We start from the raw sequence: 11490 nt of genomic DNA, 5'->3' as shown, positions 1-11490 counted from the left end.
TCACAATGGTTTTCTTTTTCATTAGTGGGAAAAGAAATGAGAGAAAAAACCAAATCTTTGCTAATTAAAAAAAATTTAACTAAAAATTAGTTTATAACAATAAATAATATAGGAGATTTAGAGGCAGTGTGCTGTAATTGATAGAGCTGGCCTCCAGACCACATAGGTTCAAGTGCGGCTGACACCTAGTGGCTGGGTGAACTTGGATAAATCACTTAACCTTTAAATCTCTAGGCAACTCTTCCAGATCATAAGTTGCAGAAAAGTTACTGAACCTCCCTTTTCCCCATTTCATAGCTTATGTGAGTATCCAAGCCTGTTAAATCTCTAGGCAAAGGACCCTCCAAAAGCAAAGGAAGATGAAAACTTGAGGATTGTTTGTATTTGTATCCCCAGTGCTTTGCATGAAGCCAGGCACGTGGTGAGACCTTGTTAATTCCAAACAAGCATGTAAATTTACATGTCAAGGTTATTTTTTACAGAGGATGGCAATGTATTATAAAGGATATTGTAAGAAAGGCGGAGGCAAGGAGACTGAGGATTACTTCCGCCTTGCAGCCAGACGCTTTTGAGAATCCCAGAGCCGACTTAGGCGGCTGCGCATGCGCAGACACGCCAGGAAATAGCGAGTGCGCACGCGTAGAAACACTGGCCCCGTGAGCGGCTCCGATGAGCAGACAAACCGTGCAAAATCGATTATGTGCCCTGCGTCCTTCTGAGAGAAAGAGAAAGGGGTAGGGGGGAGGGAAAGGGTGAAGTGCGCCGAAGTTTTGAGACGGTGCTTGCAAGTCGCCCCGTCCTGTCCATCTTCTCACTGTGGCATTGGGGCAAGGATGCCAGGCAGGCGGTCGCGCCGGGAGGATGGAACCGAGCCCGCCACTTCCGCTAAACTTCCCCTAAACAAGGAGGAACTCAACTCGAAGGTAAGGCTGGGAACATCACGGTGGGAGCGCCCCCTGCAGGCGAAGGGAGGGTTTATGGGTGAGCCGCGCCTTCACATGTCCTACCCTGCGCCCCTTTCCCAGGTTCCCCTGCGCCTCCCACTCGGCCGGAAGCTGCCTCCTGGGAGCCGGAAGGTCTTCGTGCGCCTGCGATGGTGCCGGGAGGAAGCGTGGTTAGTGTGGGCGACACACGTACACCTGGGGCTCCTTCCCCACCCCTCCGTCCCCGAACTTGACCGTGTGTGGAGAGGCAGCAGCAATCCGCGGGAAGGCTTCTCTGCTGCCCGGTCCTTTTTAAAGGGCTAGTAAGCCCTCTGGGTCCAGCGGCCTGGGGCGTTGTGTGGGCAAGAGCCGGGGTGACTGGAAGGGTCCGTGAGGTGGGATTGAGCTAAGCGTCATGTGTATGTCACGATTCTAGTTCTGGGTCGTGGACTTGTCCTGAATGTATTGTCGGTAGTGAGGGAGGTTACAATGGTATTGTTTAGCAGGGAGAAGGCCACCTCGTGGGCCTTGGGGCCAAGGTGTTACAGGGAGAACACCTGAGGCAGGTTCCCTAGGCCCCAGTGACACTTTTCTCCCTCTTTAAAGTTCAAGGGACACGTCGTTTCAAGCTAAAAAGGTGTATGGAAAAGAATTCTGTGGTTTAGGAAATGTTGTGAGGAAAAGAGCACTGATTTTCTACTCAGAATTGGAATCTTGGTATTTACAGCTATAAAGCACCTTGAAGATCAATTTGTCTACTACCCTTATTTTCTAGGGCAGCTAGGTGGTTCAGTGGATAGGGCCCTGGAGTTAGCAAGACCTGAGTTCAAAAACAGCCTTAGACACTTAATAGCTGTATGACCCTGGGCAAGTCACTTAATCTCTGTTCCCTGTAGTTTCCTCATTTAAAAATAGGGATAATAACACTCACCTCCCAGGGTTGTTAATGAAGATCAAATGAAATACAGTTGTGAAGTGCTTTGCACAGTGCCTAGCATGCAGTAAGGGTTATATAGGTGTTAGCTATTATTATTATTATTAGATCTGAGGAATTTGAAGCCCAGCCTATTAAAGTGAGTTGGTCATGATCAGAGAATTGGAATTTAGACCTCTGGCCCATGACTCCAAATACCCCTTTGACAAGTTCATCTAGGTCTGAATTTTGAATCTGACAGCTGCATTGGGGTAATGCTGGACTTAGATTAGTCAGTCAGTAAACAAAAAACACCTACTATGTGCCAGGCATAATGTGAAGCACTAGGGACATAAAAAGAGCAAAAGATACTCCTTGCCCTTAAGGAGCATAATCAGTGGACATAGAGAAAGACCAAGGTTTGAATCCCTGACTCAGAAATTGTTTTGACCCTGGGTAAATCACTTAATTTCTGAACGGAACATAACACACCTGTAATAAAGAGTGAATAATAGAATCCATCCCACAAGGTTATTGGAAAGATCAAATTTAATACCGTATGCAAAGTGTTCACCAGTCTTAAGGTATTATATAATGTTAGCTATCATTATCCTAGTCAATTTGATTCCCTCAGGGAAATTTTCCTTTTTTGTAGAATGGGGATGTTAATATCGCACCACCATTCTCACAGGTTTGTTATTAGGGATACACTTTTTAAACCTTAAAAAACTATAATGGTGAGCTGTTTTTATTATTGTGCAACTGTAATTCATTATCTTTATGACAGTTGTGACTTTGGCTTTGTTCTTGGATATTTGTATAAGACATTTCATGGCTAATTCATTATGAGATTTAGTGATAAGGCAAGAGTCAAATCACTATTAGGCCTAAAGGGAATATAATATACTAATCAGTCTTTACAAGTAAGGCTATTCAAAGGGAAGTAAAGTATTTGTTAGCTTGGGAAGGGTGGTGCTGGTGACACTGTGCACTCTTATGTTGGCAGAATATAAAATAAGCTCACATATATACCATTTAAAAATTTGTCTCACATTTGTCTCATAACCCTATGAAGTATTACAAATACTCGTATTCCCATTTCACATGTAGGGAATTAGATGGTCATAGAAGTTGTGACTTGCCTATGGACACACAGCTATTAAGTGGCAAAGCCAGGATAGAAGCTGGATTTTTTCTGATTACTAAGTCTAGTGTTCTTTCCAATACAGCAATTTGCTACTGTAATCAACAAATTCTTTAGAGTTGGCAGCTGTCTTAGATGTTACCTAATCCAAATCATTTGTTTAACTGTGGTGGTAATCTGTGTGGCTATTACCACACCCCAGTCCCCACCACTAATGACAGTCTCCTGGCCAACTTGTAGGGATTCACATACAGTCATACAAGTACTTTTTTTCCTACTTCCCAGAATAACTGTATATCCACCATGCCACCTCCATACTTCATTTAGGTGTTCAGCTCCCCAATTCTGTCCAGCATCAAGAGGAAATGAATTAGAACCTTAAGTTATTACCTTTTTTATCTGTGTTTAAGAAAGTTTATATTAAAAACTAATTTTATATGTACAAACATCTTCTGAACTGCCCATTGTGGTGGGGGAGGAGATGATCCTGGGCTGTGCAGCAGAATGCAAGCTCTGATGGTCTTGTCAAGCTGAAAGGCTTTTAGAATAGACCCAGTGATCTGTAAGTCTGTCCTCAGACCAAACTGGAGAAACATGTCTTTGGGTTGGCTGCAAGGTGATGAAATTTTCAGTCACAAGAACTTTCAAGAACCGTCTGCTACATCATGGAGGGATTACACTCTCCATTGATAGAGAGAGGTAGTGCTCTTGTGGACAACATCACAAATCCATGAACTATTGGAACATATATACAATAGTACCTTCTGATTCTTATAATGTGCCAGTCTGTTTAAGCATGTGTTTTTGTTCTTTTGTGTAGTTCAGTGATAAACATCAGTTACAAGTGGTTCTTTTTAATTATTTCCTTGGGATGTATTTACAGTAGTAAATGACTGAGTCAAAAGACCTTATTGAGTATTGTCAGATTGTTTTCCAGAAAAATTACATGAGTTCTTAGTAGACTATTTTTTAGATATTATCAGCCTCCATTATAGACATTGTCATGTGTTCCTAATGTTAAGATGATGCCAGCCACCTTATCACATAGAAAATCTTCTCAAAAGACACTTGAAAATGTCTGTTTCAATCTTATTTTTAATAGATTAAAGAACAAAAAGTTGTCGTGGATGAACTTTCCAACTTGAAGAAAAACAGAGTAAGTAATCACCAAATTAATTTTGCCCAGTAGGGCATATGATAATAACTGATGTAACACTTTTAACGTTTGAAGAGCAGTCTTCTGCATCTCATTTTAGCTTTACAACCTTGTGGAGTAGGTACAGGTATTATTCCCATTTTACACATGAGGAAACTAAGATTCAAGTTAAATGATTGACCTAATGTCACAACTGTTAAATAGCAAAGACAGAATTCAGACTCAGATTTTCCTGACTTCAAGTCCATCATGCCACAAAATTTCCTTATGTGTTTGTAATTTAACTAAATAATTCAAAACCTAGATTCTTTAAAAGTTTCCTAGAATCTTAATCACCTACTTCAGTAAATGATTTGCCAGCACCATGATCCTTTATATACTTTTGCTACCTGTCCCCTTCTCACATCCACTGGGATTGCTTAATCTGGAAAAGAGAATAATTGGACTGTTAGTGATGGGCTTCCACTTTAGTGATGAAGTATGCTACTAAGCAAGATGGTGGAAATTCTTCACATAAAATAGAATCCAATCTTTCCTCCTAGAAACAAACTCTAACCCCATCTCTTTGGGCATGATAGTATTTAATAAATCTGTGGGGTAAGTGAGCCAGATAACCTTTAGCAGATACTTCTAGCCCTCTGATTCACTGTGTAAAGCCAGTAGCCATTTCCTTCCAGATGCCTCTTTTAGTACTCCAGCCTTGGCCCTGTGGGATCAGTATTGATCTTAAAGACATTGCTGTAGTCCCATTAGGCAGGCTTTGCCACAATATCATAACAGAACCTGGCTTGGATCTGAAAAGTGCAAGATTTCTATTCCTTTCTAGTTCATATATTACCAAAACCACAGCTGTATCTATGATATATGCAAAATTCACTGTTCTGGCTTTTTAATTATGTTTGTAGTTTATAGTGCCTTTCCTTTGTTCAATTCTGTTATGTTTCCTTATCTTTTATATTCTTAAGCAATAAGTTCCTGTTTTATATCTGAGTAATTTAAGACTATTGATTTATAGAAAGGGACCTCAGAGACCATCTAGTCCACCCCCTTATTTTACATTGGGGAAATTGAGAACTCAGAAGGAAATGTGACCAAGGTCATATAGTTACATGCATCAGAGGGAGAATTTGAAGCGAGGTCCTCTGACTTAAGAGCCTATAGTACCCTTTCTACTTCATGTTGTCTTTACTATCTTGCTTCACAAGTACAGTATACTTCATTTTAAATTACATTGAGAACAGATAGAAATACTTATTTAAGTGAAATAGGTATGGTTGGTGAATAAAAAAAGAATAAATTGCATGACACAAAACGATTTTTATAAATCTTTCACAAGCTTCACTTGTCCATTTAGTGCAGTCAGTAAGCATACAAACTGCTTGTTATTAGTTTTGGCAAAATAACACATTTGAATATTTTAGAAACCATGCAAGTCAATGTGGCATAGTGGATAGAGAGCTAGTCTCTGAGTCAGAAAGGCTGGCATTCAAGTCCTGACCAACACATATTGGCGGTATTGCACTAAGCAAGGCACTTATCTATAAATTTCCCAAGCAGCTTTCTAAGACTTAAGTTGCTGAGCAAGAGCTTCTTACACCAATGAAATTGTTGATTCAGACAAAACAAAACCACTTTTCTTTTTTTAATTTATTTATTTATTTTGGGCAGCTGGGGTTACACAGCTAGTGAGTGTCAAGAGTTTGGTCCGAGGCTGGATTTGAACTCAGGTCCTTCTGACTTCAGGGCCAGTGCTCTATCCACTGTGCCGCCTAGCTGCCCCAAAACAAAACCATTTTAGAGCTTATTAGTTGCTGGTAGTTGGTAACTGCCAATATAACCATGTATGGTTAGTTTTTAAGTAGATTTTAGAAGTTGTCATTCAGTGATTGCAAATGTTTTAAAAAAAGTTTGCTACATAATGTATCAAATCTTGATATATGCCTAAAATGTTTTGTTTTATTTTTTGCAGAAAGTTTATAAGCAGCAGCCAAACAGCAACATATTCTTTCTTGCAGACAGAACAGAAATGCTCTCTGAAAGTAAAAGTGAGTTTTTTTTCTGTTATATATTTATTATTCATATTTATGTAGACTTCCAGGGAAAAAAAGATAATTGATTTTTTTTTACTAACATGTAAAAAAAGTCATATTAGATATGTAGGCTCTTAAGTCAGAGGACCTGGCTTCAAATTCTCCCTCTGATGCATATAATTATATGACCTTGGTCACATTTCCTTCTGAGTTCTCAATTTCCCCAGTGGACTAGATGGTCTCTGAGGTCCCTTTCTATAAATCGATAGTCTTAAATTACTCAGTCTTAAATTACTATATAGTAGTAAAGAATTAGTCATGTGCATTTCAGTTAAATGAGGTTGTTTTATCTTTGAATTAAACCTTCAGAAATATGGAGGACCACAAAATTATACTAGCTTGCCTTCTACCCAGGCAGTTTTTATCCTGTACTTTAAACATAATAAAACAAATAGAATGATTGGTATTCTTGTGTACTAACAGGGTGTCTCATTCTGTAGAACTGGTTTAGTTGGACTACCTGCATTATAAGTTAATAGGTGTCTAAAAGATTTACTTAATTTAATATTTCCTGTTTTTTTCCACAGACACATTAGATGAGTTGAAAAAAATCCACCAGGAAATAGAAAATACAGAAAAAAGCAAAATCAAGAAATAAGTTTGCTAAATTGCACATAATGTGTGGCATTTGTTGTTCAGTCACTTTATCTATTGAACATGGTGGGTATGATTTTTTGCATAAGAATCTGCTCCATAATCTTCAACGACGAGGACCCAACAGTAGTCAACAGGTGTTAAAGACTGATACTGATTATCATTGTTTGTTTTCTGGTCATGTCCTTCACTTAAGAGGCCTTTTGACTCCCCAGCCTATTGAAGATGAAAGAGGCAATGTATTCCTTTGGAACGGAGAAATCTTTGGTGGAGTATATGTAGGAGCTAAAGAGAATGATACTCAAATTATGTTTAATCATCTTTCCTCATTTAATAATGAATCTGAAATTATGTCACTTTTTTCAAGCATCCATGGTCCATGGGCTTTTATTTATTACCAGGCCTCTAGTCATTGTGTGTGGTTTGGTAGGGATTATTTTGGTCGTCGTAGCTTACTTTGGCATTTTAGTAACACAGGGAAGAGTTTCTGCCTTGCTTCAGTGGGTACTGAAGCTGCTGGAATAGTAAACCAGTGGCAAGAAGTTCCAGTGTGTGGAATTTTCAGAATTGATCTCAAATCCTCTGCCATTTCCAAACACATAGTTTTAAAATTGTATCCTTGGAAATACATTTCTAAAGAGAATACAGCAGAGGAAGTTGACAAGAATCTTAATCAGATTTTAGATGATTTGCCAAAATTTGTATCTATTGAGATAAATGAAGCCAGACTTTGTCTTAAGACACCTGTTGTTCCATTAAATACAAAGTTGCCACAAGGTTCATTTGAATCTGATCATAGTTCCCATATCCCAGCTACTATAGAAAATCTTCAGGTTTTTCTCAAAGATAAGCACATGAAGAAAGCAGTTCATCAGTTAATTCATGTCTTAAGTGAAGCAGTAAAGACACGGGTTTTATGTTTATCTAGAAGTGAAATTCTGTTCCTAAATGATGACCTTTCTAAAGCCTCTACTAGGAAGGCAAATATTGCAATACTTTTTTCTGGTGGCATTGATTCCATGGTTATTGCAAACCTTGCTGATCGACATGTTCCTTTTGATGAACCAATTGATCTTCTTAATGTAGCTTTTATGACTAAAGTACGGACTGGGCATGCTACTTTCACAAAAAAAAGTGGTCAACCTAAAAAACATCTTGAAACATCTTCTGAGGAAAACACTAAAGGACTTGCTGCCACAACTGATAATATTAAGGACCAGAATTTTAATGTGCCAGACCGACTCACTGGCAGAGCAGGACTAAAAGAATTAAAAGCTATAAACCCTTTAAGAATCTGGAATTTTGTTGAAATTAATGTTTCCCTGGAAGAATTGCAGAGAATGAGAAACCACCAGATAAGCCAGTTAGTTCAACCCTTGGATACAGTTTTGGATGACAGCATTGGTTGTGCAGTCTGGTTTGCTTCTAGAGGAGTTGGCTATGTTATGAAGGAGGATGAAATGAAACCATACCAAAGTGCTGCAAAGGTATGGAATAAGTTTTTTAAATCATAATAATTTCTTAGTCTTACTATAGATAACAGGTTAGTAAATGGTGAGCAGATAATTGCATCATCAAATTGTTAGAGAAATAACCTAGATAAATCTTTGGCCAATATATTTAGTACCAGTGAATGGTAGCCAGTTTGTATAATGGAAAAATTCTGATGTTCTCCATCATAAAACATACATTTGCTTTAAAAGTTTTTATAGGGGTAGCTAGGTGGTGCAGCAGATAGAGCACCAGCCCTGGATTCAGGAGGACCTGAGTCAAATCGGGCCTCAGACACATAACACTTACTAGCTGTGTGACCCTGGGCAAGTCACTTAACCCTGTTGCCTAACCAAAAAAAAAAAAAAGAAGTTTTTATGAAGGGAGAACTTTATTCCTAAATTATTAATATGCCAAGGCTAGAAACATATATAGCAGACATATAATAAATGTTTATTGAATGAAAATTTAATTCACTTACTAGCTTATTTTAGAACAGCTTTTTAACATAAAAAACAATGGCATGCTTAAATTGTAGGTCAGCATGATACATAAATCTTTTTTAGTATATCTAAAAAAATTTTATGCCTTTGTGATTTATGAATTCTTTTATTTGGAAATGTTTTCCTTTCTGCTGTAGTTTTATTATGGCTTTCCCTTATAGTCTTATTTTACTTATCCTTGTATTAAAAAAAAATTAACTTATTCAAACTTCTATAGGTAGTTCTTACTGGGATTGGTGCAGATGAACAGCTTGCAGGATATTCTCGTCATCGTGTTCGCTTCAAGACACACGGTCTAGAGGGATTGAATAAAGAACTAGAAATGGAATTGGGTCGAATTTCTTCTAGAAATCTTGGCCGTGATGACAGGGTTATTGGCGATCATGGAAAAGAAGCAAGGTAATCCAAGTGATGTGGTTTTGGTGAGGAGAAGGTTAGAAAAGGATTCTCAATTAAAAACTGTTAAAGATAATATAATCCACTTTTCTCTTACAGATGAACAAAGTAGAAAGTAATGGCTTGATTAAGGTCACACAGCAAGTTAGTGGGAGTATGTGGGTTTACCAACTTCCAGTCCAGGGCACTTTATACTACCTAAGCTGGGCCTTTTAGGGTTTGTTTGGGGTTTTTTTTGTTTGGTTGGTTTTTTGTTTTTGTTTTTTCTGGGCAGTGGGGTTAAGTGACTTGCCCAGGGTCACACAGCTAGTAAGTGTTATGTGTCTATGGCCAGATTTGAACTCAGGTCCTCCTGAATCCAGGGCCAGCGCTCTATCCCTGTATCACCTAGCTGCCCCTGTTTTTTTCTCTTTAAGGGTGATAACATAAATAGAAATATTAATGATACCATCTTGGACTTATATTACAAATAACCTCCAAAGAACACAAAATGTTTTCAAATGTATAATCTTGTGTACCTGCTCTAAGGTTTTTTATGTATAACTGTTTCTGGAGGCAGCATGTAAAGAAAGACACAGACAATGAAATAAGTCTCTAAAATAGTTAAATGTGCATATTATATCACTAATTTTGGCCTTTTATTTTGCCCAGTTATTTGTTACATATATTTAAAATTTACAAAGTAAATTTTCAAAGCCTGTACTGTTAACAACCATTTGCTTTGTCATTGATATTCTATGAATTTATATCCTAAATGTGCCTGTTTAGTTGAGGGAGAGGAAATTTATTTCCTTTAGTTAAAACAAATTTTAAAAGACCTGAATTATTATATATAAAACATTATTTTACGCTCAGAAAAAATACATTAGGAAAGTTCTTAGGAATTATACTATGTTACCATTATACAGATCATAATCCTGTTAATAAATACTATTACATTTTAATATAAGTAAAGAGGCTAGTTTACTATATGTCTTGGTAATTGAACCACAGCAAAAGTAATTTATTGTTATTTACAATTCTTCATATCAAAAAGTACTATGTTATATGCTTTTTTGGCCAGCTTTTGTTAATGAGGAATCACTCTAATATATAACAGAAACATTATTTGGCACTTACCATTTGTGTTATAGTAATATTTGTTTTTGAGGGGTGATAAGGACTGGTCAGTAGTACTTTAAAGTAGTAAACAGGCTAATAATTATTGGTAAGTAAAAGATTAGCAGAGCCAGAAAAGGAGGAAGTGAAAACAGCTGAGACAAGTCTGAAGTTGGAGATTATTGCTAATGTTATTAATAACCTAATATTTGACCCTCAAAATAATACTTGATTTGTCATACTATCTCAGTGACTCTTAAAATTTGAATATAATTAAATATGATTACTACTTTGAAACATAAAGGATTTGACTTCTTGATACCTTATTTTTCATGCCCCACAACCTTTATTTCTGTGGTTTGGAAGTGATACAAAAGACAAAAATATTCCTTATGTTCATATTTCTTTTTAAGTAAATCCTAGAGATATTTATTTGACAGTTTAAAGCTGTTCTTTGTTGTGTGACAGATAATTGAGAAATATGTCTTTTTACCTTGATTAACTTGTATTTTGTATTCATTTATTCCATAACCAGAAGAGTTTTCACAATTACATTGCTAGAAGTAGTACCTTCAAAGTTCAATTTTCAGCTAGAATTGCATGTGTTAAATAACTGTATTAAAACAGTAATGATGGATAGAGCACCGGCCCTGAAGTCAGGAGGACCCGAGTTCAAATGTGGCCTCAGACCAAACACTTGACACTTACTAGCTGTGTGACCCTGGGCAAGTCACTTAACCCCAATTGCCTAAAAAAACCAAAAACAAACACTGTAATGAACACAGATGGACTTGTTTTTCAACCTGTTTTCATAAAAATTTTATTTTCAATTTAGGTTTCCTTTCCTTGATGAAAATGTCGTCTCCTTTCTAAATTCTCTGTCGATTTTGGAAAAAGCAGACTTGACTTTGCCCCGTGGAGTTGGTGAGAAATTGATTCTGCGCCTTGCAGCATTAGAACTTGGTCTTACAGCTTCCAGTGTTCTGCCAAAAAGAGCCATGCAGTTTGGATCTAAAATCGCAAAAATGGAAAATAGCCATGAAAAGGCCTCTGATAAATGTAGTCGACTCCAAGTGTTATCCTCAGAATGACATCTTGTTGAATAGGCTCTTCAGTATTAGTGTATACATTACAACATTTATTGAATTATTACATAAAATAAAATATTTTTCTATTGTGTGT

General features: G+C 37.3%; 1 protein-coding gene across 7 annotated transcripts; it reads left to right on the top strand.

The window, feature by feature from the left end:
• The first annotated feature begins 619 nt into the window (after positions 1-619).
• Positions 620-11487, top strand: ASNSD1 (asparagine synthetase domain containing 1). 7 transcript variants are annotated; one of them, XM_020993602.2, is made up of 7 exons: positions 620-923; positions 1026-1114; positions 4083-4136; positions 6106-6181; positions 6754-8307; positions 9032-9213; positions 11144-11487. In XM_020993602.2, exons 5-7 carry the CDS (start codon positions 6844-6846, stop codon positions 11397-11399), a joined length of 1902 nt encoding a protein of 633 aa, XP_020849261.1. In that variant the 5' UTR covers positions 620-923; positions 1026-1114; positions 4083-4136; positions 6106-6181; positions 6754-6843; the 3' UTR covers positions 11400-11487. The 7 variants fall into 7 exon arrangements, with proteins under 7 accessions (XP_020849261.1, XP_020849259.1, XP_078003063.1 ...); XM_020993600.2 differs by lacking the exon at positions 1026-1114; XM_078146937.1 differs by lacking the exon at positions 6106-6181.
• The last annotated feature ends 3 nt before the right edge of the window (positions 11488-11490 follow it).

Source organism: Phascolarctos cinereus, unplaced genomic scaffold (assembly GCF_003287225.1).
Source record: "Phascolarctos cinereus isolate Bilbo 61053 unplaced genomic scaffold, phaCin_HiC Scaffold_726;HRSCAF=1367, whole genome shotgun sequence".
NCBI classification, from domain to species: Eukaryota; Metazoa; Chordata; class Mammalia; order Diprotodontia; family Phascolarctidae; genus Phascolarctos; species Phascolarctos cinereus.
This window is presented reverse-complemented; position numbering and strand designations above follow the sequence as displayed.